We start from the raw sequence: 26,294 nt of genomic DNA, 5'->3' as shown, positions 1-26,294 counted from the left end.
CGCCGCCCGGACACGCACAGACCCGCCTCCCAGGCCCTCCTGTCCCCTCCCTGCGCCGGCTCTCCCTAACCCTACGTACTCTTCGCCAGAGGTTTCAATCAGCCGTCGTTCGAGGGTCCGGGTGGCAGGGACCCCAAGGCTGGGAAGCAGAGACGGCAGCTGCGCTTTTTAAAGACCCCGGAGAAGAGAAGAGAAGGGGCGGGGCGCAAGGCTCGTCTCCGCTAACTCCACCCCTGAGAGGCCCCGCCCTTCCTGGAAGCCCCGCCTCCCGCCAGGCCCTGCCTCCTGTGACTCCGCCCACAGGCCCCGCCACCGCCCCGCCCCGCTGCGCATTGTGGGATCAGTCAGCCGGCTGGTGGTGGAGGACAAGGCGTCGGGTCATCGGCATGCAGCAGGTGAGACCCCCTGGTGCACCCCTGTACTCAGGGAACGCCCGCCACACCTGGTTCTGGGCACTCAGCTGCGGTCCTGCGGCTGTGTCCGCCGAGCGTGCCCCATAGCGCTCTGGGACTGTCCTGCATGCTGGGGTCCTGACAGCGCATCTCTGGGTCCCGGGTCCCGTCCCGGGTGACCCTTCCGATGCCAGGAGCCTTGCGCACTGGGAACCGGAGCAGCCGGTGGTACACCAGGCAGCTCTCACGCCCTGGGCTCTGTCCGCACGCCGGCGGTCACACTCGCTCCTCTCTCCACAGAGCCCCGTCCTGCTAGCCTCCCTGGGGGTGGGGCTGCTCACGCTGCTCGGCCTGGCCGTGGGCACCTATGTGGTTCGAAGGTCCCGCCGGCCCCGGGTCACTCTTCTGGACCCCAATGAGAAGTATCTGTTGCGACTGGTGGACAAGACGGTGAGTGGTAGGGAGCGAAACTAGCATTCCGGTGTGGAGGGGGAGAGTATCCGCAGTGTCTGGCAGGCCCCACGAGCTTGGCAAGACCAGACCCTTGGTGAAATCCTTGTGTATCCGCCCTCCAGACTGTGAGCCACAACACCAAGAGGTTCCGCTTTGCCCTGCCCACCGCCCACCACATCCTGGGGCTGCCTGTGGGTAAGGAAGTGTGGAGTGGGCTGCTTTCCGGGTCTCCTGCCAGGGTCTTTGCCCTTGGGATGTGTCCCAGGCCACCTGCTGCACAGTCTGTCTCCTCCACACACTCTGGGCCCCAGCCATCTGCAAGATTCTTCCGTGCCCCTTTTCCCTCCCTCAACAAACACCTTTTATCCCACTGCCCAGAGGTGCGGCTCACCTGCTGCTTCCCAGACTTTGGCTGTCATTGATTACATCCCCTTTAACAGATCCTGCTGAGGGCCCCTCTGGGGACCAAATACTGATGAGGGCACTCTTGGGTTCCCTTGTCCCAAACCTCTGAGTGTTCTGAAGGTCCCAGGGGTACAGCATCCCCAAGCGGCCCTTCCACAGCTCTCCACCTGTTCCCAGGCAAGCATGTGTACCTCTCTGCACGAATCGATGGCAGCCTGGTCATCAGGCCGTATACACCTGTCACCAGTGATGAAGACCGAGGCTATGTGGATCTTGTCATCAAGGTAAGGGGAGAATAGAAGGGAGTCCTAAAGGCTCCTTGCCATACTCCTTCTGGTTTGATAGCAGAAGGTGACCTGTCCTTTGCGGCCATGGGGAAGGAATGTGGGCTGGGAAACGGTTGTGTGTGTATGTGCACGTGAGTGTGTGTGCTCTGGCCTGGGGAGGATCAGCTGACATGAGCTCAGAAACCAGTGACATTCCAAATAAGGTAAAGTCCTGCATCTTATCAGATCTATTTGAAGGGAGTCCATCCCAAATTTCCTGAAGGAGGAAAGATGTCTCAGTACCTGAACAGCCTGAAGATTGGGGATGTGGTGGAATTTCGGGGACCAAGTGGATTGCTCACTTACACTGGGAAAGGTAATGGCCCATCTTCTCCTGGAGAGGTCCACAGTCCTCCTGACATATCTGTGTGTCTACGTGTGCACGAGCATAAGGGCCAGGCCTGCCGCTCCTTCTGAACACAGCACTGATTCCGCAGGAGGGTAGATTTGCTCAGCTCCGTTGGCCACAGGAAGCAGAGTGCTGTATGCTGGAATTTGCCAGCCAGGAGAGCTATGGGGATGACTCATACAAGCACGCCCTCTCCACTCCTCCTCTCAAAGCCTAGTCCCTGAGGCTGTGCTGTGGAAAGATCCAGGGCTGGCTCTAGTCCTTCTCCTGGGAACAGCTGGGGCCATTAGTAAGCCCCTTAGAAAAGCAGACTCTTGGCCACATGCCTGTCACCCTCCCCAAGGAGGGACCCTCTGCCAGAGACAGCTGACGCTTGCCTCGTGTGGCTCAGCAATCCCTGGTGGGCAGACAGTCCTGGCCCCATTGTCCCTCAAGTGTATTCTTGTCAGGGCTTAACTGAAACCTCCACCCAAGTTCCAGGATCAGATTTCAGAGCGGCTGCTAACCTAGCCTGAGGCTTACGTTCAATTTTCCTGTTGTTTTCTCGATCCCTTATTTTGACTTTGTCTAATTCCTCTCTTCTCTTGACTTTTCCTAGGGAATTTTCACATTCAACCTAATAAGAAATCTCCACCAGAACCCCGAGTGGCAAAGAAACTGGGAATGATCGCAGGAGGGACAGGTGTGTGTCACTTGGAGGGGCCCTTTGTCCCACCTTTCTTGATTGTGGCCATGAAGACTCTAAATGGACCCTCTGGAGATGTGGTAGTTGTAGCTAAGCTGTTAGCCAGGGGAATCCCGGCAATGCCTAAACTTCTGGGAAACATAGCCATAAGCAGGTCGAAACCAGGTAGAAAAACAGCAATGAATCCTGCAAAGCTGTCTTCACATTGAATGGCTCTAATATCATTAGGTGAATATTAGGAGAAGCACTTGGCAATGGACAGCCAGGAGGAAAACACGTCACTGTTGGACACTTCCAAGTATTAGGTATCATGTGGACTAGTAGGAGACCCTGCTTAGGCCAATCCACTTCTGTGTATTAGACATGATGTGTGAAGTAAACTGGAGATTCAGAGAAGTTAAATTATTTAAATGATTTCCATGGGCTTGTCTAATTAGAGGCAGGGTTAGTACCCAGATCTACCTGTCTGCAAAGTACATGCATGTAACTTCTTCCCAGCCCAGTGTTCCAGGGCTCTTGTCCCTGAATCAAGAAGTCCCCTCACCATCTGTGGCATTTGAGCCTTGCTCTCCAGAGGACACTCAGAGGAAGTCTTCGTGTGGCTTCCTAGCAAGGCTTCCACAGTAGAAACTTAGTGTGACTACTGAAGGTGTCTAAGAAGACAAGTTTTGGAGGATCTGCTGGAGGGAGTCGGAGAATTTACTGGAGGAATATTGAGAGGGGCTGTGCATGGGTAGGACTGAAAAGGAAGGAGCTTGGCAGGGTCTAGCATGCTGCCACCGCATCCCACTGAGGGGGTCTTCATTGCAGGAATCACCCCAATGCTGCAGCTGATCCGAGCCATCCTGAAGGACCCTGAGGATCCAACCCAGTGCTCTCTCCTCTTTGCCAACCAGGTTGGTTTGCACTCCCCATTCCTGGGACTTCTAGGATGTTGTATGAATGGGACTGACAGATGTGGTTCTGTTGGGCAGAACGGGCCTACTGTCTGTCCTAGCCTCTCCCCAGGGTTCCCTCTACAAGCCACTATAAAGGAAGAGAGGGGATGGAGCCCTGAGCCAAACTGCCAGGCCCTGGAGGAAAGAAAACATGGAAGGCGTCTTGTGCTGATCGTAGTGACTTGTGTCTTCTTGGTTAAATAAACCAACCAATCTTCCTTCATAATGTGAGCAGAGGGGCTGCTCCTCTCCTTCCCCTCACCCGAACACACCCTAAAAGCACTGCAAGACTTGCTTAGTCCCAGAAACTTTAGCCTTCTTTTAGCCTTCTTTTCTCTCTTGAGAAGTTGTCACTGCAGAGGCCTTTTCTCATGTGGGCCTGAGAAGTCTCCCCAAAACTGCATCTCCTTTGCATTCCAGACGGAAAAGGACATCATATTGCGAGAGGACCTGGAGGAACTGCAGGCCCGGTACCCCAGTCGCTTCAAGCTCTGGCTCACCCTGGATAATCCCCCAGAAGGTACCCATCCCCTCCCACCCATCTAGCCCTAATTCCAGATCATCTCATCATCAGAACCAAGGCCTTGCTCCTCAATCCTGGCTTCACTGCCTAACTCCCACTGCCACGCCAGCCCCTCTCAGTCTCTTGAACTCCTCCTTCCTGATTTCTATCTATTGGATCAGTGGCAGGTTGCTGCCACAGCTTGATAGCTTGTCAAGGCCCTTCCCAATGGGCCTGTTCGTTCTTTGAGCTTCAGTTCTTCTCCCCACTTCCCTCTTGTGCTTCAGGTTGGGACTACGGCAAGGGCTTTGTGACTGCTGAGATGATCCGGGAGCACCTGCCAGCGCCTGGCAATGATGTGCTGCTGCTGCTCTGTGGGCCGCCGCCGATGGTGCAACTGGCCTGCCACCCCAACCTGGACAAGCTGGGTTACTCGCAGAAGATGAGATTTACCTACTGAGCAACCCTTGGCTTTACTGCGAGCGCTGCAGTGCCCTGAGCCCTCTATGTCTTCCACAAGACTGATCAGCTTTTTGAATGTTTCTCCAGAACTGACGTCCAGATGGGTGGTCCCTGCAGGCACAGCATTCCCGTAGTAATGGGCAAGGGCCAGGGTTGAGGGGTTCCCTGGAATGCCCCACAAATCTCCCAATGATTAAAGACCCAGTTGAGGCCTGCAGAGTCGGAAGGAAGGGAACCTGGACATTTTTTCTAAGATGGCCTGGATCCTTGATGGCATCATTCTCCTGACTTCTCCTGGTCTCTGATATATTTCACTTAATCGTCCTCTCACCCTCTAGTGCAGAGTCTGTAGATGGGTATGTGGGTCAAGTGCAATGGCCTACAGAGATTGTCTTCTGGAGATGCCTTGAAAGAAGAAAATGGTTTCTCCATGCCCCTGGATCTCCAGCAAAGGAGTTTCAAAGGCTTATTAGTGTGCTTCTGTCCAGGCAAGAGGAAAGTGGCTGCTCATCTTTGAAGAAGTTGGTTGTGGCGGGAACCTCTGGTTCTGCAAATAAATGGGGCTGAGGCCACGAGTAATACCTTAAGGTATTATTGTGTAAGGAGCTCTTTTCCAGATGCCTGAGGGCCTTAGAAGGAAGGGCTTCCAGGCACAGAGTTCTCCTGAGTGTTTCAGAGCTGAAATGTGAGCTGATCTGGTCAGCAGCAGCTGTTCCCAGCCAGGCTAGGGCTCAGCTTCTCTCCGGAAGATCCTGAGTGGGGGACAGAGGGCACACACCACAGGGTATTTCTGAGCCTTGGTACCCCTCATGGTAGTCTCCTGACTTGGCTTCCCCCCACTTTCTTCTCCTGGTCCTGTCTTCACATTTATTCTTTGGGGTACCTGGCAAACAAATCTGTGTCATCCTGTCATATGGCACAGAAGCCTGCTTTAAAAAGTAACCTGACATCATTGGCCTCCACCAGGCCTACTGATGCCTGGACAGGGATGGCTTCCCGGGTCCCTCTGTTCCAAGTGTCCACCTCTGCCATTGGTGTGTGACCCAAACTACGCCCTTCCCCCAGGTCAGTAGCTTCAAATTCTTCTTGCTGATCTGCTGGGGCAAAACTATACATCTGATTCAGGAGAGAGGGCGCCAGCCTTTTTGCATGGAGCTGTTTGGTGTTGTCTCTGAGGCCCCTGAGAGAAACCCTGGAGGTCCCCAGAAGCCAGCCCTCCCCAGAGCAGAGTTGAGGGGATCCAGCGGGTGGTATCATGGCTGAGCAGTATGGCTTTGCTCCCTAAGATAATCTGGGCTGCACTCTAGAAAGGCAAACTTTTTTTTTTTAACTAATTTGAGAGCAGGATCAGTTACTGATTCATTCTCAACATAGCCACTAGGCCAGACTGAAGCTTGGAAGCCAGGAGCTCAGAACTCTGGGTCTCCCAGGTGTGTGCAGGGGCCCAAGTAATTGGGCCATTTTTTACTGCTTTCCTAGGTATATTAGCAGGGGGCTGGATCAGAAGTAGAGCAGCCAGGACTTGAACCAGTGTAGGATCGGGGTAGGGGAGCTTAACTCACTGCACCACAATGCCAGCCTCTAGGAAGGCAAATCTGGCTTACAATTGTTAAGTTCAGTTAGGGGGGGCAACTCAGCAAGCAGAATTTCCTAGATGGAAGTTCACCAACCCTTGATTCATGTGGGTCCCTTCCTTTCCCAACACTTAGGAATCTGTCATGTGCTAGGCCTTGAGGGTACACCTGTGAGCAAGACTGGTCTTATACCCCCAGAGAGCTCAGACTAAGACAAGTGACAATACAACAGTGTCACTAACACTAAAGGAGACCAAACCAGCAGGTGCAGACAGAGAGGAAAGACATGAGAATAATTCAGAGAAAAAAGAGAAACAATTAATATATTTTGGCTCACAGCCATGTACTGGATACTATGCTAACAACTCTACATTGTATGGCTTAAGCCTTATGATAGATAATTGTCTGAGTCAAAGATTACGCATTTACACAACTGGTCAGTGGCTGGCAGAGCCTGTATCTGAATTTGAGATAGGCAGAGCCAAACCCAACCTTATAACCAGAAAGTGGTCAGCTGCTTTTTGACAGAGAAGGTGGGGTACAGAGGGTGAGACCACCAAGCCCACTGAAATTCTGGCCACACCTGCAAGTGGGTGGCACAAGAACTGCCTACCTGAGTCCAGTGGGGCCCAGGTCCTTGGGTCTGCCTGTGCAGTAGTTGCTGGGTCTGTGAGCCCCGTGGGTTGACTGGCTCAGGTCTTTGGTCCTCCTGCGGGAACCAATCCTCCTCAGCGGAAAAGGCGGAGTAGTGGACAGCTGGCCCAGATCCACATGGAAGGTGTGGCAGCCCATTGAGGCCTTCAGAGGCCATCTGTACCATCTAAGAGGAAGGACAGGACAAATTGGACAACTGCCCCAGCCAAATGATGACAGCAAATATCTGGGCAAATGGAGACTCTAAGGTAGACTATGTCAGCTAATGGACATTGCAGGTGTTCCCTCATCCTTAGATAAGATTGACAACATTTCAGAACTATCGAAACCACCTGGGCAAAACCCTGGAATGTGTGTCACATTGAAACCCTGGGTTGATATTGGGTGGCCATTCCCTATCCCTGGGTGCTGGGTGGTTGGGAGGCTGGGTATGGCTTCTCCCTTATCCCCCCCAAACAGGAAGGAGAAATAGAAAGTTTGGAAATGATAATCACACCCACTTTTCCCTAACCCTTGAATCATCCCACTCTGATCAACTATGTTAACATCATCTAAAATAAGACAATAATAATAATCAGATATTCAAAAAAATTGCCCACCCATTTCCTAACTGGTTAAGAGACCACCAATGGGGAACCTTTTGTCTTAGGTTCCCACCCAACAAAGAGGGGTCAGGGAACACTGAAAATCCCGAGACCCTTCCTCAAACCTTTGAAGAGGCACCCCACCTCCAGGAGACTTTCTCCTCTTCTTTTCCCTGCTCACCTGGTCACTTTGCAAACAAAACTTCTCTGTTTGCAACTGGTTCCCAGCTTTTTATTTCTGTATTAAGCTGAGGGAAGAATCCACCAGGCTTTTCTGGTAACAGAGGGAAAGTCAACAAAAGCAAAAGCCCGGAGCAGTGAAAGAGAAGTTCGCTTTTGGAGAGCCCAACAGGCCTGCGGGAAATGCGGGCCTGCAGGAGCAGGGGGACCGGGCTTTCACACAGCAGGCAACACCATCATCCTTAACATGGTGGAGGAGACCCGTCCGCACGAGTTACCTCACCTCATCTAGGGGCAGCACTGGTTTCTCCCATTTGTCAGGTTGAGGGCACTGTTGTCTGGAGGGGTGCTTAAGCTATACGCCGACAGGGGACAGAAACCTAGGTCTCCAGGGAAGATTGCGCTCCTAAGTGCCGGTTAAGATTGAGTCCCTGGGTCTTGCCACACTGGAGGGAACTGCGTAAATTCCCAGTCCCCCGGAGGCGGCACACTCAGAATGAGTATTAGCCGTGTAGGTTCTGTCCTGGCTTGGAGGACAAGATGTGTAGGTTAGGAATCTCGACATTCCTTCCCAGGGCTAGGCCCAATCCTCCGAAATTCTTTCTCCGTCACGCGTTCCAGTCAGCCTAGAGAAGTGTTAGGGATTGGAGCAGTAGGCACCAACACAGGGAATGAGGGACACCAGGGTTCCCAGACTCCGGGGGCGGGGCCGAGAGGACGGCCGGAGGCGGGGCTGGGGGCGGTTCTTGTGCTGGGGGCGGGGCCAGGCCTGGTCCTGGAGGCGGAGTCTTCACGGAGGGGCCGGAATTAGTACTGGGGGCGGGGTCTTCGAGGCGGGGCTGGGCCTAGCGCTGAGGGCGAGGTTCGAGGCGGGGCCAGGGGAGGTCCTACAACTAGAGGCGGAGCCGGGCCTAGTGCTGGGGGCGGGCTCAGAGGGCGGCTCGGGCTCTGGGGCGGTCCTAGGGGGTGGGACCTGGAGGGAGCAGGCCTGTGATTGGGAGTCCAGCAGGGATGTCTGGAATTGGAGTGGGCGAGGTGGGGCCCGCGAAGGGGTGACGCGGCTGCGGAGGTGACGCTGCGCGGTCGCGCGCCCCTTCCGGCGCGGGGAGGGGGCTTAAGATCCGGCTGCTCGGCCGCAGGCGGCCTCCAGCGCCGCGGCATGTAGCGCGGGGGACCCCGGCCCCCAAGCCGAGCCTGCCCGCCCAGCCGTAAGTTTCCCCTGGGGCCGGTGGTGGGCGGGCCCTCGGCCCGAGCGCGGGTCCCGGAGTCCAGCCGGTCCCCGCGGAGGGAGCGACCGCCGCGTCCCTCCCGCGCCCCGTGTTCCCAGGGTCCCAGGCCGTGGCCCCTGGAGCCGGCCGCGCCTCGGGCTTCCCGGCGGCCGGGTTGTAAACATTTCCGGCCCCTCCCACCGCGCGCCGCCTCCCTGGCGGCCTGCACGCAGCTCGGGCCGGGTGGGCTGCGCGTCTCGGCCGTGCCCCGACGTGCGGTGAGTGCAGCGGCCTCCGCCGGGGCTCTGGGTCAGCCAGGAGCCGCGCCTCGGGCCCTGGCGGCGCGCCTGGGCAGCGGGGTGCGGGGCTGGGGACGCCGGGACGCCCTGATAAGGGTCCTCGGCCCACGGTCTTGGCAGGTCCGCGCCGACCGGTCGCCCACCTTCCAGGGGCCAGGAGAATTTCAGCTTTCACAGTTTGGTGGGGTGCAGTGTACGCAGGGCGAAAGGAGGCTGCAGGGCTTTAGATGGGGCTTTGGATTTCGAATGCGGACTGGAATGGCCGGGTTGTGTTGTTTTCCAGAATGAAGCCCGGTGGGTCTGTGTTCTGTAGGCTTTGAGGGTGCAGCTGCCGTGGCTGGGATGCTATAGCAGTCATACCCAATGAGGAGCTAGCCGGGCTGGTGGCGCTGAGCAGACTGCAGCGTCAGACCTGCCGGCTTACAGCCACGACGTTTCTCGGTGTGCCCATGTTGTGGGGAGCCCTCAGGGAGCCAGTCATAAGTACCCGTGTGCTGTCTGTTTTAGGGCAGAGGTGCATGAAAACTGTACCGACTGGGGGGAAGAGGGTCCAGAAATTGTGTAATTTCCAAAGAAACTTGTTTGCCAACCGGTTAGGAGAGACGCAGAATCCGGGAGACCCCCCGCCGCCAATGGAGGAACTCCACCACCTTAAGTAGGCTTTACTGCTATCTTTAGTTTATGCAGCCTGGCCTCGTTTTACCTTTGCCAGGCTCTCTATGAAAAAGTGGATTATTTCCTGCCTAGGGCTGTGTCCTTCCCTGCTCCTGCTTTGGTTCACTTTGTACCCTTTGTACCTTTCTGGAACACCCTGCTCCCAGCTCTGCCCATCACGATTCTTCCTTCTAGAGATCCTTTCTTCCCTGGTCACGTCAACTGAAGTGGAACTTTTCTAGGGAAAAAAAAAAAAAGAAACTCCGCTTTCCTTCTGAGTTCCTTCAGCACTTAGCCTTGTAGTGATATTGGAAAGCGATTTCTCCCTCTCAAAATAGGGTCGTTTCAAATCTCCGGCACCACTCGGCACCGCTCGCTGCCTTCTCCCTGTAGCCACACCACCATACATTGTCGTTGTCAACAGCCCGTGGGTGTCTTGAGATGCATGAAGAATATAACTTGCCCTTCGTTCTAAGTCGGTGCCTGTGTTCTGCTTTCTTGCGAGATTGTCTCGGACACGCTGTTAACACTCTTGCCACGTGACCCCTCCCCTCGCACTTGTCACACTGTAAGGCGACCAGCTGTTTTTGTAGCCGAAGTCTTGTTAACGCCGTGGCACCCTCTCCCCCAACCCAGCGCTGGGGGTCATCTCTGTTGTTAGGCTCTGCCAGACAAGTCGTTGAGCGTGTTCCCCAGCTCTGCACACACTTTGCTTTTGTTTCACAGGGGCCTCCGGGGTGCACAATGTAAAAGGAGTACCATGTTGTGTGTTGTGTCTCCTACAAATGTGTTTGAAAAAGAGGTATTGAAATCCCCCCCCCATGGCTGTGTACAGTTTGTTTAGTTTTTGCATCATGACATTAGGAGAGTTGACGTTAGGGACCAGAAGACCTCTCCTGTGGGGAGAGCTGCAAAGGAAGCAGTCCCTAGTCACTGTCGGGCAATCTCAAATATGGGCTTTGCTGTGACTCGTTTTTCCCCAGCAGATTTAGAAAGCCACTCTCCTTAACAGTGTAGAGAGGAAAGCCATGTGCTTTGTAGTGTTAAATAGTTTTAGATGTAGAATAGTGAAAATCAAGTGAGACATATATGGATGCATGGTACCTACTGAATTGCCTGAGGATCTCGGGTAGAAAAACTTCTCGAAGCAGCTTTGTGCTTTGACGAAGGCTGTTGCCTGGAAAACTTGGAAATGGGTTTGCAGTTTCCAAAGCCTGTACAGGAAATAACTGGCTGGTGCTCTAGAATCAGTCTTTCCCCCAAGTTTGGCACAGGATTATCTTATTGTGGGAGCACAGTTGCCTCCCTGCCTCCACAGCTTTACACTCTAATATCCTCGGTTTATCCAATGGGAAAGCTTAGTGGCTGCAGTTATTAGCCGGAGTTGAGGAAATCCCATCAGAAATGCACTCAGCTCTATTGTGATGTGCTGTGTTGGGTGTGGCTGGTTTGAGGGAAAAGATGTTTCCTCTGAAGGACTTCAACACATAGAAGGCTGGCAGAAAGCTGAAGTGTACTTTGGCTCTGAGCCTGCATCTCCCACAATCAGTCTAATATGCTAGGAGGTTGTGCTGATTTTGTATAGTAGATGAAGACGGTCGCTTGCAATGCCTGATTGGCTGTGAGTGGGCTGCCCCAGAGAAGTGATACCTTCAGGATCTTTTGTCATTCGCTCTTCCTTCCAAGCCTCCCATCCCTCTCTCTCCCTTTCTTGTCCCTGTGTTTCTACAACTTAGGAGATCAAACTGGACAGTAGACTTGGCTCACTCAAATGGTTTGGTCTCTATTGACCTCCACTGTGTGTGCCTCAGTGCAGGACAGAGAAGTTATATGATGAGTTGTAGCTGATGGAAGCTCTGTGTTGTCACTGGAGTGTCCATCAGGTTTGGTGGCACTGGCTTTGGAAGATGTGCAGGTGGTGGAAATTAGCAAAAAGCGGTTTGGACAAGAAAGGGAAGAACTTCATGTTGAGCAAGAGACTTGAGGACATAAAACTTCTAAATCAAATGAAGAGTAAGAATAGCGACTGACTTTGCCTCTAATCCTTGCAGCCTCATTGTCCAACCTAAGAGTTAAAGAGCATAATGTGCACCTATGTTTTGAAAGGCTCTCTTGGTCTGCCTGCCCACAGCAGAGAAGTTGGATCTCTTTATGCCACTGAGTTCTGACCCCAATTAGAGGCGTGTCATTTTGTGACCTGTGTGGCACTGCTTCCCAGAAACTGGGATGGTTCTGTTGTTTTCTGTCTGCCTTGGCAGCCTGCTCTACAGGATTTTAAACTAAATGTGCTTCTCCTTTCTGACTTCTCCAACATGACCAAAGCTCAGTACATTTTTGCTCATAGTATAAATTACTTCTTAACGAAACTGTTTATTCAGTAGCACATCCTTTGGCGGAAACCTGTTTTGAGGTCAGCCTGTTGAGAAACATTTCGTAACATATCTCTTGAGGTTCTTTGGGGGCCCAGCTTCCTGTTCTCCCCATGCTCCACTGCTGGCTGGCCTGTGTCTTGCTGGAATCTTCCATATTTAAAGGAAGCGGGATTGTCTGTGCTGACAACACATGAAGGTGATTGTTGTCTTGGGCTGGATTTGCCTATTGCTTTCAGCTATGGCTGCAGGTTGAGCATATAGCACGATTGTTGACTGTTTTGAAGCTTGAGGGCTGTGCTCACTTGAGGACAGAGTTAGATTAGCCAGTGTTCTCCAGACAGATCCAGTAGATTGGGTGGGTGGATGGACAGATGGACGAGAGGGAACTTAGTGGAGTACCTGGCTTGTGGGATTATTGAGAGTAGGTCCCATGGTAGGCCATGTGCAATGCTGGTGGTCTGACCCTATCCACATCCAAAGGCCTCAGCACTAGGGATGCTGGTGGGGTAAGTCTCAGTGCCATGGGGGGCTGCTGCCACTCGTCCCACCTGATGTTCCCGAAGGCTGAAGAATCTGAAGCTCTTGATGTCCAAGGCAGAAGCAGTGTGTCCTGCTGAGAGCAAGAAGGCAGCAGCAGAGGGAGAGAAATGAATTCTGCCCTTCTGTTCAGCTGGACCCTCAACCCATTTGATGGTAGCACCCACGATGAGTGAGGGCAGATGTCCCTTACTCTACTAGTCTTCTAGAAACAAGCTCATAGGTGTACCCTTGCCAGCTGTCTGGGTGTTCCTGAATCTATGTAAGCCTACGTGTAAAAGTAACCATCACACATGATTATATCTATCCAGTTACAGTCCCTGAGAAGAATTTATGATTACTCTACCACAAGATGCCAAAGATGTTTGTGTGCATAATGAACAACCGTGAACAATAGAGCGTCTTGTATGGGAGTGAAGTGACCTCTCCTGTAGCCAGCTCCCTCCGTGTGCAGGTGTTGCTTGGCCTTCTTTGCAGTGGCCTGTGGTTACTGGGGCTTGGGTAACCAATGCAAGAAAACGCTAATACCTGCCTACAGCTTCCCTATGAGTAATACAGTCCTTGGGAGGGGGGAGAACTCATAATTTACAGTATAGTAAACATCTTTGGAAACATCTTGCTCTTTTTTATATTATTGGCATCTCTCTAAGGCCTGATTTGACATTTCTACTCAAAGACCAGCCCAAGAACCCAACATATTTTTATGACTTCTCCTAGAAAACTGAATCCTGGGTTTCTGCGGTTTTTTCTAAAGGGTGTCTGTCTCTAGTTTCTGAAAACCTGAACCCAGTGGTGCATAGCTAATGGGCTTTGGTTGTTGGGATAGGCTCTGTAGAGCTGGTTATTAGGATGTCTGACAAAGGGCAAACCTGGGCTGCTTGCTGGCCTTCAACTTCCCGCTTCCAGGTAAGCTGTTGCTTGCTTAAGGGGAGCTTGTGATGAAATCTTGTTATCCTGAGGGAGCCAGGCTATAATCCTAGAATGCCTATAGAATTAGCAGATCCTACAAAGCAGTTACCCCACTGGACATCCCTCCCACAACCGAGTGCCTTTTGTTTTCAGGACACATTGTCAGAGCACTCATAGCTAGAGCACAGCTGAGTCCATTGGCGTTTTGTCTGGGTGGTGGTCTGGCCAGCAGCCCAAAGTTGGCATCACGTTTCTCTTCCTGGTGGGCAAGACCATTCTGCCATGTGGACTCCACACTTGCGAAAGGGAGGGGGGAGAGGGTAGCTGTTTCTTTGGTGATAATGCGGTGTGGTAACATAGCTTCTTTAAAGGCAAGTGCCCAGGTGTAGGTGTTCACATCCATGTCGGCAGGACCAGCAGATTCTTAATAAAGAAAGCTGTGGAAGACAGGATAGGAACAGAATCCATCTCAGCCATTAGTTGACCCTTAGAAATGAAGACACGACCTGAGTTAATTATAGCTGTGTCTTAGTTGATAATGAATTAGGGAGATGAGGCTGTAAGAGGACCCACCACCAACCTTATGCTGTGTTTACCTTCAGCTTGGACCATCACAGGGAGATCTCTGCCACTGGGGGCTGAGGGACCCCCAGCCTTCCTGCAGGCTGAAGCTGCAGGGTCCTGCTGCACCAGCCAGATGTCTTCCCACAAAGGATCCGCGGCGGCGCAAGGCAATGGGGCGCCTGCCGCTAACAGGGAAGCCGACTCAGTGGAACTGACCGAACTGGGACCCCTGCTGGAGGAGAAGGGCAAGCGGGCGATCACCAGCCCCACAAAAGTAAGTCCCTCCTGGGGAGTCCTTCTGCAGCCGCTCTCTCCTTGGCCCGTTGTTGGTCTTTGTGCCTTAGGATCTCACCTCCCCTGAAGAAGCAGAAATGGAACACCCTGGAACATCTGTGTACAAGATGTTGTCACCATTTTTTTGCCTGTTTTTTTCCACTCATCTGTGTAACCCTAGAGTTTAACACAAGCTCTGAGAGCCAGGAAGTCACCAGTTACCAACTGGGAAGGAAGCAGGCAGATAGGATTAGGTCTGACTTCAAGTAGAAATATAATTTCCTATCATTCTGATGATACAGAATCTCTCAAGTGTGAGACTGTTGGGCGCAGCACAATGGCTCAGTGGCTAGATCCTCGCCTTGCGTACACACCAGGATCTTATGTGGGTGCTGGTTCATGTCCCAGCTGCTCCACTTCCCATTCAGCTTCCTGGCCTGGGAAAGCAGTAGAGGATGGCCCAAACCCTTGGGATTGTGCACCCTGCATGGAGACCTGGAAGAGGTTCCTGGCTCCTGTTTTCAAATCAGCTCAGCTCTAGCTGTTGCAGCCACTTAGTGAACCAGCAGTTGGGAAGACCTTTGTCTCTCCTCTTTCCAATTGAAAATAAAGGTGTGAGAATTCTGCAGGTAACAGGTGCATGGGAGAGGTTCTACTGCTGTCCGGGGCCATCTCCCTGCTAGTCATTCTCGACATGGTTCTCATCATACTCACAGTCTACCCACAAGCGATGGGGAAAGCTGTGTCCCTTTTGAAGACATTCCCCACTCTGTCACACTTGGAGCCAGAATGTAATTACGGCTCTCTCCAGCCACAGTGGAGGTTTGGATGTGGTCTTTTCCTTGGGCCTTAGTAGCACTGCCACCCCGAAGAAAAACTAAGGACTTCCCAAGGAAGAGGTAAAGAATGGATGTTGGGATAGGCAAGGCCAAATCTGCATCAGAATCTAAAGACAACCATGTGTTTACCAGGGATTCTTCTCAGGAGAAAGAAGGAGCCTCCCAGAAAAGGAGCTGAACTGTCCCTGTGCCATACTCATGGTCCAGAGCCTTGGGACTGAGACCAGCTCCTCCTGTGGCGGCATTCTGCTGCTCTCTGGGAGCCAGTCTGAGCCCTAAGCCTCCTGGGAGTCTGCATGGATACAAAGTTGCATCCAGGAGAGCATCCCCAGGGTCAGCTCACAGGACCAGCAGCAGGGTTAAGGAAGGAACTGGATGAGACTCTGTGTCTGCTTTATCCTTTTCAAAGTGTGGTGTCTGAAAGAACTGTGGGAAGTTGGGGAATTTGAGACTGCAGTGCTTGAAAAGGATGGGCCCTTTGACTCTTAAAGAACACGTGGGGCTGGTGTGCTCATCCTGTGTCCCTCTGCTGTTGGCTCTGCCAGGATACCAGTGAAAGTGCAGTGGAACTTTCGTTCATTTCAAAGTGTTCATAAATCTCATGCCACAGTGTTGGGAACCCAGTAAGTAGGAAGGTACTTCAACAGTTTTTAAAAAGCAGGGGAATATGAAGATGAGTGTATTTTGGTATGAAAAAGTTGGCAATCTATACTTGCAGTTTTTCATAATATACATTTTTAGGAGCTTTTGTGGTTGTTTTTGTTGTTGTTGTTTTGTTCTTGTTTTTTGGTAGGGATTTATTATTTTCATTGCAAAGGCAGATTTTTACAGACAGGAAAGACAGAGATCTTCCAACCACTGATGACTTCCCAAATGACCGCAGCATCAGGAACCAATCTAAAGTCAGGAGCTGCTTCTAAGTCTCTCACAGGTGCAGGACCCCAAAGCTTTGGGCCACCCTCTGCTGCTTTTCCAGGCTACATGCAAGGAGCTGAATGGGAAGTGAAATAGCCAGGACATGAACTGGCGCTCATATGGGATATTGATGCTTGGAAATGTAGGATTAGCCAATTGAGCATATTATTATTATTAGTAGTAGTAGTAGTAGTATTTTAGATGATGTGTACATAGTTTATCAGGGTGGGAAGGATCCAGGGTCAGGGAAAAGTGAGTGTGGTCATTGTTTCCGAACTTTGTATTCTTCCCATTTCTAGGGGGAGAGGGGAGACACCATACCCAGCCTCTTAACCATCCCCAGTACCCGCTATCAATGCAGCGTCCCAATGTGGTGCATGCCCAGGAATTTTTTGGATACTCCTCATATTAAATATCTTTTTATTTCCATTGACCAAGAACTCTGTGAAGCATCTTCATGTCATGCTTTTGGCCCCATACAGGAGGGAGGCTGGATGAGAAGTACTGGGCTTGGGCCTCTCGGGCTGTGTCTGATCTGGAATAGACTTCCTGGATGAGTGTTAGTGTTGTATGTTTGCTTTTTTCCTACAGGCTGAAGAGGAGCAAACATGCCCTGTGCCCCAGGAAGAGGAAGAGGAGGTGCGGGTGCTCACCCTCCCCCTGCAGGCCCACCACGCCATGGAGAAGATGGAAGAGTTTGTGTACAAGGTGCTGTTTTAGAGCCTGGTCATGCAGTGGGGAGATGGCAGGCTTATCTGGGGTGTCCCCAGTGGCAGGCTGTCGTGGGTGGAGGCACTGTCACCCCGTGGGTGGGATTGTTTGTTGCTGAAGGTGAAGTAAATCAGTTCAAAGCAGACTGGCTAAACGTTCAGTGGTTACTGTTTCAGGCCCTCTTCCAGATATACTCTACAAGGGGGTTCTTGGCTGTTCTCTGCTAATATGTGTGAGCACGCTACAGTGGAGTACGTAGGCATTCATGGTGAACTCGAATGGATTAAAATGGCAATTTTTAAGTAGTAAGGAATATTTTGAGATATCAGCAAAATAAGTTCGTGAAAGCCTCTGAGCTCTCAATGGAGACAGAGCCATCAGTTCTACTACTTCTATATCTGGGCATGAGGAAAACTGGAAATTCAGTTAAAGGCAAATGAAAACAAGATACTTTCTTCTGTGTAAGTTTTCATCCGCTCCCCAGGAGTTGTCTGTTGTGCTTGAAACCTAGATGAAGGCTCCTGTGGGGAAGTCCCAGCCTAAAAGAACTCAGAATCTTAACTGTGGGAGAGGGCGGAGCCAGGGTCCATCTCCTAAAGGAAGAGGGCCTAGAAGGGACCTGGTCTGTCATTTTATCTTTTTTTTTCCCCCCTTTTTTTATTATATTTTTGACAATCTTGGCATAGTTAATTAGGGTAAGTCATTTTATCTTTATTGACTGTTTTAATTTTAAATTTTCAAGTAGCCTAAAGAAATGTGCCATATCTCCTTAAAAAGTTGAAAACATGTGCCTAAGCATATCCAGATATACTGACACGAAACAAGGACAAAATGATTTTTTTTTAAAGATTTATTTCATTCAATTTTTTATTGGAAAGTCAGAGAGGAGGAGAGGAAGATCTTCCGTCCAGTCGTTCCTCCCACGTGGCTGCAACAGCCAGAACTGTGCCACTCTGAAGACAGGAGTCAGGAACTTCCTCCAGGTCTCCCACACGGGTGTAGGGTCCCAAGGCTTTGGGCCGTCCTCAAATGCTTTCCCAGGCCACAAGCAGGGAGCTGGATGGGAAACAGGGCAACCAGGATTAGAACCGATGCCCGTATGGGTTCCTGGCGCATGCAAGGCAAGGACTTTAGCTGCTAGGCCACCGTGCTGGACCCCAAGACAAAATGATTTTAAAGTGATCAGGATGTGAGTCAGCACTGTGTTCGCCCACTCAGCTGTGCCTTGTCTCCCAGTCCATGCTAGTTCCCTCCTCTTACCCAACTGACGCCTTCCTGCATGAGCTCTTCCTCTCCTGCCTGCCCTGGAGAAAGCACTATTTTCCCAGCTCTGCTAGAGTGAGTGTATCTGTTCTAGGTCTGGGAGGGACGTTGGAGGGTCATCCCCTATGATGTGCTGCCTGACTGGCTCAAGGACAATGACTACTTGCTTCACGGGCACAGACCACCCATGCCCTCCTTTCGGGCCTGCTTCAAGAGCATCTTCCGCATCCACACGGAAACTGGCAATATCTGGACCCATCTGCTTGGTGAGTGACTTGGATGGGAGGGAAGTCCAAATTGTGTTTCCTTATCTGCCAAGGGAAGTTTGTGTTATCTTTGTCCATTGCAAGGAAAATCAGTGTAGTTGTACTGATAGCTGGAGTTGTGCCTTCCTCCCCCCCTTTAAGACTCATTTATTTATTTGAAAAGCAGAGTTACAGAGATAGAGAGGCAGTCATCTCCCATCCATTGCACTCCTCAAATGGCCACAGTGGCTAGGGCAGGACAAAGTCGGGAGCCTAGAACTCCATGAGACTGTGCCACGTGGGTGCAGGGGCCCAAGAACGTGAGCCATCCTCTGCTGTTTTCCCAGGTATATCAGCAGGCTGTTGGATTGGAAGGGCAGCAGCCAGGACATAAACTGCCACTCAAATGGGATGCTGGTGTTGCATACGGTGGCATAAGCTGCTGCACCACAGCGCTAGCCGCTGGAGTTGTGTCTTTAAATTCCCAGTGACTTTGGTCAATCTTCAGTTACTGATTTTAAAGACCGGAGGCCGAAGACTAGAAACAGGAGAATGTAGGAATAGAGTTCTGTGACCTGTGGCAGGACTGTTATAGACGGAGGCTGTTTCTTTAGTTCATAACTTCCCATGGTTTAAAAAGCCCACATTTCAGACAATTATCTTTTTGTTGTTTTGTTTCTTATTTTTTTGTTTTGTTTTATGACTAATTTTTTTTCCCATGAAGTTTTTGACTAGAGTTCCCAAAACTGGTTTAAACTTCTGATCCAGTAGTTCACTGATTTATAACCATCCACCATCAGTGTGTACTTTCTCCTCACAGCTTTTTGTTTTTTTCTTTTTCCTTCCCATAGGTTTTGTGCTGTTTCTCTTTTTGGGAATCTTGACCATGCTCAGACCAAATATGTACTTCATGGCCCCTCTCCAGGAGAAGGTGGTGTTTGGGATGTTCTTTTTGGGTGCAGTGCTGTGCCTCAGTTTCTCCTGGCTCTTCCACACCGTCTATTGTCATTCAGAGAAAGTCTCTCGGACTTTTTCCAAGTGAGTTGAAGGCACAGCAGTGGGACAAGGCCAACACTGCTGTCACACCATGATCCTGGTGGTGAAGGTCTTTAACTCCTGAAGTGTCTGCATCTGCTAATTCACTCTCCGAATGCCTCCTGGGGTGAGGGCTGGGCTGGGCCAGGCCGGGCTGGAGCCAGGAGACAGGGACTCAATCCTGGTCACCCGCTTGGGTAGCAGGAACCCAGTTGCTTGAACCCTAACCACTGCCTCCCAGGGACTGTATTGGCAGGAAGCTGAAGTCAGAGGGCAGGCCTGAGAATTGAGCTCCTGCACTTCAGCGTGGGACGCAGGCCTCAAGTATGGGACTAAATACCTGGCCCCAAAGGAAAGACTTGTTGTGTACATATGGTTGGATGACAAAGCTTTTCTCTTAAATGTTTCATGAAAAAAAAAAAAGCCTGCAACCTCCTCAACAGGTAGACATTAGTGAAATTTCTCTTCTACCTGAACAGCACTCTTTCTTGAACTTGGGGTACTGGTGGGCTGCTTTCAATGACCTGTACCCAGTGCTAGCTTGCCTTCCTGCTGGCCCAGCCCAGGCAGGGTGTGGTGAACAGTGTGTGCTCCATCTGCCACAGCGCCCTACACCATCAGGTAGAGCTTATCTTGGCTGCCCATGCACTGCTGGAAGCCTAGATGCCCATCAGCGCATGCTTGCCCTCCTGCCAGCTCTGAGTCTGGGCTCCTGTTTGGATGCTTGTTTTGTTTGGATTGGTTTTGGTGGTGATGGTTTTTCTCCCAGTAACACCAGTTACAAGAATACATTTCATCACTTTAAAAGTTACATGAAACAGTACCAAACAAAATATCTCTTACTAATATTCCTAAACTAAGGAGTTTAGTTTAGTGCTCATACTTTCAGAATGGGGGAATCATTGGAGCCCCTTCTGAGTGTGATGTTGGGGGCTAGCTTCTCAATTCCAGCACCCACTAAGGGGATGGAGGTCTGCACACAGCAAGTTTTAGAGCCTTTTCCAGTTTAACTTATCTGAAAGAGTTTTCATATGCGACTTTATTCCCCAAATGGCTACACAGCCACAGCTAGGCCAAGCCAAAGTGGGGGCCAGAGGTCTCCCACGCAGCTCTCTGGGACCCAAGTACTTAAGCTATATCACCTCCTGCCTCCCAGGGTGCACGTTAGCAATAAACTGCACTAGAAACGGGGGACTTGAATCCAGGCATTCTCATAGAATGAGGGTGTCCCCAACACTGTTCGCCACTGTGCCACAATACCAGTTGGCTTTTCCACTTTAAAATAGCAGTGCTTGACCTTGAATCTTAATTCCGGATACAGGATGAATTGTAGAGGAAGTGAAGAGAGACTGAGGAATGAGCCATGCCACTTCTCGGTTCTCGTGTTGACGTGTTTCATTTCTGTGATTCTTTTTTAGACTGGACTATTCAGGGATTGCTCTACTGATTATGGGGAGCTTTGTCCCCTGGCTCTATTACTCCTTCTACTGCTCCCCACAGCCACGGCTCATCTACCTCTCCATCGTCTGTGTTCTGGGCATTTCTGCCATCATCGTGGCACAGTGGGACCGTTTTGCCACCCCTAAGCACCGGCAGACAAGAGCAGGTAAGTCTGGCAGGCTCAAGCTTGGGGCCTAAGGCTTACAGTTTGGGGACCCACCTAAACCTTGATTGTTAGCACATTTTAACATGGTTCAAGTTTTTAAAGCCAAGCTTACTACTGTTTGATAGGCTGTTAATAGGACAGTTCATCAGTTAGCTGCTCTTAAACTTGGTTTGAAATAGTTAAAAATATAGCAGGCATATCATCTCAGTGACAGGGCCCGAGCAGAGGGACCAGAGGATTCAGATGACCACGTGCAGAGGGATTCTGTGAAGGAAATGGGATCCCTGGTTGGCAGGTCAAGTACTTTGAGCATATACACTGGGACAGCTGACGTCATGGCCACAGGCTGCTTCATGCTTCAGCTGGATCCTTATCTTAAACTTTATTACTTGCAGCAGCACTGTCAATGACCACAAGTCTTCAACCCCTTTAGAATTCTTTTATCTACAGGGTTTTTTTTTAACCTTTATTTAAACATTTATAAGTTACATAATATTTAATATTCAACATGTGAAGAAATGAAAGATGTATCCAGTACCATCTATATGCCAAGCACCATGCCTGAATAAAGCTGTTTATGGGCCTGGCGCGTTAGCCTAGCAGCTTAAGTCCTCGCGTTGAACACGCCAGGATCCCATATGGGCACCAGTTCTAATCCCGGCGGCCCTGCTTCCCAGCCAGCTCCCTGCCTGTGGCCTGGGAAAGCAGTCGAGGAAGGCCCAAAGCCTTGGGATCCTGCACCCACATGGGAGACCTGGAGGAAGTTCCTGGCTCCTGATTAGCTTCAGGTCAGCACAGCACCAGTCATTGCGCTCACTTGGGGAGTGAATCATTGGATGGAAGATCTTCCTCTCTGTATATCTGACTTTGCAATATAAATAAATAAATTAAATAAATAAATAAAGCTGTCTACAAGATGTAGAAGGTGGCCCCTGCTCTCTGGCTATATGCAGTGTGGGGTGTGTCCAGCAAACACAGGTAGCTACTACTCTGGGTGTGTCAGTCTATCCAAGAAGTTAGCATTCTGGTTGCATTCTTTTTGGTTTGTTTTTTTAAAGATTTATTTTTATTGGAAAAGTAGATGATCTTCCATCTTGGATTTATTTCCCAAGTGGCTGGAATGGCCAGAGCTGAGCTGATCCAAAGCCAGGAGCTTCTTCCCGGATTCCCATGCAGTGCAGGGTCCCAAGGCTTTGGGCCATCTTCAGCTGCTTTCCCAGACCACAAGCAGGGAGCTGCATGGGAAATGGAGTAATTGGGACATAACCTGGTGCCCATATGGGGTCCTGGTGCTTGTAAGGAGAGGATTTAGCCATTGGGTCATAGTGCTGGGCCCAGCATTCTGGTTGCTCAAGCTTTTTATGATCCTAATGGGAAATATGGCCTCCTCCCTGGCTTGGGAACCAGCTGAGATCTTGCCATCTTGGCTCTGTACCCATGGCATGCATCAAATGATTTCGCTTATCATTTTTGCCTGTACCCCATTACATAATGAAAATATTACCGGATATTTGTTCCTGTAAAAAGTAAAATCATATAAATCACATGTAGGAGAAATAGGTTGCCGTGACTGTTAGAGTGCAGAGTGAGACAGCAGTGCCTCTCATGGGAGAGCTGTAACCTAGCGCATGAATGAATGTTTGCTTTGTTCAGGTGTGTTCCTGGGACTCGGCTTAAGTGGCGTCGTGCCCACCATGCACTTTACTATTGCCGAGGGCTTCGTCAAGGCCACCACGGTGGGCCAGATGGGCTGGTTCTTCCTCATGGCTGTCATGTACATCACCGGAGCTGGCCTTTATGCTGCTCGCATTCCTGAGCGCTTCTTTCCTGGAAAATTTGACATTTGGGTAAGAAATGACTCTTGCAGCGGGGCCTGTCATGGTGATGACCAGCCGAGAATAAAGTCTGAGTGAAAGGTGCCAAGAAGCGGGATGCTGTTGTGGGTACATTGGGGGAAATGGCCAGTAGTAGCGTTTTGGTGTATTTGTGACAAGGATTACACTCTGAAGTTTCTCTGCCTCAAATAATAATCACTTGTGTTACGTAATGGATTCTTGAGGACAGTGTAGATCAGGCAAATGCTTCTTCCTGCTTGTTGCCAGCTCTTTCTTGCCATTGTCTTAATGCCTCTTCTCATGTTATCCCCACAGTTCCAGTCTCACCAGATTTTCCATGTCCTGGTGGTGGCAGCAGCCTTCGTTCACTTCTATGGGGTCTCCAACCTTCAGGAATTCCGTTACGGCCTCGAAGGTGGCTGTACTGACGACTCCCTCCTCTGAGCCTTCCCACCTGAGGGTGGAGGAGGAACTTCCCAAGTGCTTTTAAAAATAACTTCTTTGCTGAAGTGAGAGCAAGAATCTGAGTTGTCTGTTTCTAGAAGAAACCTCTTAGAGAATTCAGTATCAACCAAGCTTCAGCTCACCTTCACACCTACTGGAGATAAACTTCCACTTCCTTCCTGCCCGCTGGGGAGGGTGGGGATGGGCACAGCTTCCCACCACCCTCCCCGGCCTGGCAACTACTGGCCCCTCAGAGAGACTGTACTTTGAAGCTCATGTTGAGATTTTATCCCCTCCTCTGATCATTTTTGGAAAAAAAAATTAAAAACTGGGACTCTTCATAATTTTTTTTTCCTGGAAGAAAACGTCGTCCAGTACCCCTGTCCTTACTTTGTAATCTGGATTGTAACAGGCCACCATTTTGTAGCACACTTTTCAAAAACAAGTAGAACCTGGGTCCATCTTTCTCGGGCCCAGATCTGCTCACACAGCAGGAAGAGCAAAGCCACCAACTTTGACCCAACCTGGCTAATCAAGGAGGTGCATCCAGGCTCCAGATAACTTGAGTTTTAATGTTTTGTTTCTTGGCAGAGTAATGTAAGATTAAAATGGGGAAAGATATTTAATATTTAATACTAAGCTTTAAAAAGAAACCTATCATTGCTATGTATCTCGATGCAAAGAGTATGATGATAATAAAACAAAAGTACAGAAAACACTTGGCATTCTAAGATGTAACATGTATGGTCTTCACTACTTCCACACAACTCCAAGGCATTAAGACAAGAATAATTTGAATTTCTGCTGAGGTGTGAACACATTATAGGTTTGGACAAGGTTGTGGCTTGTACTGGCCAGTGTGAGAACCTAGTTCGCTTCCTAGCTTCAGCTCCTGATACAGCTTCATTTCTCTCTGCTTCCTGTAGAAACATCGGTACTAGAGAAAGCAGTATGCTGTAATAGTCTTCAGTAATTAGATTCGCAAAGGATCTAGGATATACACCAGAGTTTAGTTGTATTAAGCTAACTGCCTGCAGCTGTCGGCTCCAGAGGCCTCTCCCTGCTTACAGTGCACACGTGCTGACCTGCATAGTGTTCACTGGCTGGAATTACTTCTCCACTAAAGGGAAGCCTTCTGGAGATGAGCTTACTACCAGAGGCAGGTTTGTATAATTGGGAAACAACGCTGGAAAAAAGAGGCAATGGGAACAATTTCCCAACCTTAAGTATGTGGAGCATACATGTATGACAACACTCATGTTAGCATCTCACATAAGATGTATTCAGCCAGCCAGGTTATTTCACTCAAGAAACTGCTTGAGGACCCAGGGCGATAGCCCAGTGGCTAAAATCCTCACCTTGCATATGCTAGAATCCCATATGGGTGCTGGTTCTAATCCTGGCTGCTCCACTTCCCATCCAGCTCCCTACTTGTGGCCTTGGAAAGCAGTCGAGGATGTCTCAAAGCCTTGGGAACCTGTGCCCACGGGGGAGTCCTGGAAAAATTGGCTCCGGATTGGCTGAGCTCTGGCCATTGCAGCCACTTGGGTAGTGAATCAGCAGACATCTCTCTGTCTCTCCTCTGTAAATCTGCCTTTCCAATAAAAATAAATTTAAAATTATATAATCATATATATTTTATATATATGTAATACTGGTTCTGAGCTCCTAAAATGTTTTCACGACTCACTAATGGGTTTTGTTTTTGTAATGACTAGCATTCTCAACACAAATTTAAGAGTGCATAAACTAGAAATACACAGAAAAAGGTGTTACTTGCCACTTCTGATAAACATTCCGATGAAAGCAAGGAAAGATAAATCAGGAGCAAAAGGAATTTAAAAGATTTTTATTGGAGGGCCTGGCGCAATAGCGTAATGGTTAAGGTACTCGTCTTGAATGCGCTGGGGTCCCATATGGTTGCCATTTCTAATCCCGGCAGCTCCACTTCCCATCCAGCTCCCTGCTTGTGACCTGGGAAAGCAGTCAAGAATGGCCCAAAGCCTTGGGACCCTGCATCTGTGTGAGAGACCCAGAAAGAAGTTCCTGGCTCCTGGCATCGGATCGGCACAGCACTGGCCATCGTGCTCACTTGGGGAGTGAATCATTGGACAGAAGATCCTCCTCTCTTTCTCTCCTCTGTACATCTGCCTTCCCAATAAAATAAATAATCTTTTAAAAAATCTTTTTTTTATTGGAAAGGCAGATAAGATTTACAGAGAGGAGAGATAGAAAGATGTCCATGTACTAGTTCACTCACCAAATGGCCACAACAGCAGCTGAGGTCATCGAAAGTCAAGAGCTTCTTCCAGGTCTCCCTCATAGGTAGCGTGTCAAGATTTTGGGGTCTTCTCTGTTGCTTTCCTAGTCCATAATCAGAGAGCTGGATGGGAAGCAGAGCTGTCAGGACACAAACTGGTGCCCATACGGGACAGTCGATGCTTGCAAGGCGAATATTGTGCCAGGGCCCCAAGAATTCTTCCAGTTCTGAGACTTAAGTGTTCTGGAGTCACACATTGGCTCCAATCATGTCATCCTGGGAGATGGAGATACCAAGCAAAGCCAGAACGGTGTCCACTGTGCCAGGGTGTTTTCATCCCTAGAGAAGGCAACACGGACCCACAAGGGCTGCAAGCTACAACTTTTCTAGCTTGTCTTACAGAGGTAACATCCCCTCAGAGCGGGCCCATTGTGATGTAGAGAACGTAGGCTCAGAGGTTCTCACCGCAGCGATGGATGGTCAGCGCTAAGTGGCCACTGTGGCCACGGGAATTTGAGATGTTTGAAGCCTCCATTTTCTGGAATGACAGAGGGTACCAGAATACCAGCCAAGTAAAACAGTCTGCAATCAGAGCCTTCAACCAGAAGCTAGGGGAAACCCTCCCAGGCTTACCCAGTTCGTGGGCTCCGGGGAGAAAGAAACCAGCCAATCACGGAGCAAAACTGCAAACTCCAGCTCCCTCGCCCTAGCGCCCACTCCCTGCCAACTGCCTCTTCTGCTGTTGCCGAAGCCTGCTGCGGGCACGTGCGCGTCACGTGACAAGGACGCCTCACGTGACGCAGACCAGGGGGCGGGAGGAG

The 26,294-nt window shown here is 50.3% G+C and overlaps 2 protein-coding genes and 1 long non-coding RNA gene across 7 annotated transcripts; 2 read left to right on the top strand and 1 right to left on the bottom strand.

Annotated features, from left to right (window-relative positions):
- The first annotated feature begins 313 nt into the window (after positions 1 to 313).
- On the top strand, positions 314 to 5,099 carry LOC121159955 (NADH-cytochrome b5 reductase 1). Its single transcript, XM_040985467.1, has 9 exons — positions 314 to 395; positions 693 to 842; positions 968 to 1,040; positions 1,428 to 1,534; positions 1,763 to 1,892; positions 2,524 to 2,607; positions 3,421 to 3,506; positions 3,969 to 4,068; positions 4,338 to 5,099. Exons 1-9 carry the CDS (start codon positions 387 to 389, stop codon positions 4,508 to 4,510), a joined length of 912 nt encoding a protein of 303 aa, XP_040841401.1. The 5' UTR covers positions 314 to 386; the 3' UTR covers positions 4,511 to 5,099.
- A 3,455-nt stretch (positions 5,100 to 8,554) lies between these two features.
- ADIPOR1 (adiponectin receptor 1) lies at positions 8,555 to 23,924 on the top strand. 5 transcript variants are annotated; one of them, XM_040985463.1, is made up of 9 exons: positions 8,555 to 8,712; positions 12,642 to 12,644; positions 14,086 to 14,321; positions 16,666 to 16,782; positions 18,143 to 18,314; positions 19,145 to 19,331; positions 20,747 to 20,934; positions 22,588 to 22,781; positions 23,085 to 23,924. In XM_040985463.1, exons 3-9 carry the CDS (start codon positions 14,181 to 14,183, stop codon positions 23,211 to 23,213), a joined length of 1,128 nt encoding a protein of 375 aa, XP_040841397.1. In that variant the 5' UTR covers positions 8,555 to 8,712; positions 12,642 to 12,644; positions 14,086 to 14,180; the 3' UTR covers positions 23,214 to 23,924. The 5 variants fall into 5 exon arrangements, with proteins under 5 accessions (XP_040841397.1, XP_040841399.1, XP_040841400.1 ...); XM_040985465.1 differs by lacking the exon at positions 12,642 to 12,644; XM_040985462.1 differs by lacking the exons at positions 8,555 to 8,712; positions 12,642 to 12,644 and adding an exon at positions 8,775 to 8,990.
- A 1,668-nt stretch (positions 23,925 to 25,592) lies between these two features.
- LOC121159954 lies at positions 25,593 to 26,195 on the bottom strand. The gene is made up of 3 exons (XR_005884469.1): positions 26,107 to 26,195; positions 25,939 to 26,011; positions 25,593 to 25,749 (listed from the first exon to the last, which is right to left on the bottom strand). It is a non-coding gene; the product is annotated as an uncharacterized LOC121159954 (long non-coding RNA).
- Between the last annotated feature and the right edge of the window lie 99 nt (positions 26,196 to 26,294).

Source organism: Ochotona curzoniae, unplaced genomic scaffold (assembly GCF_017591425.1).
Source record: "Ochotona curzoniae isolate NIBS_2020 unplaced genomic scaffold, NIBS_Ocur_1.0 contig_430, whole genome shotgun sequence".
In the NCBI taxonomy this organism is placed as follows: domain Eukaryota; kingdom Metazoa; phylum Chordata; class Mammalia; order Lagomorpha; family Ochotonidae; genus Ochotona; species Ochotona curzoniae.
This window is presented reverse-complemented; position numbering and strand designations above follow the sequence as displayed.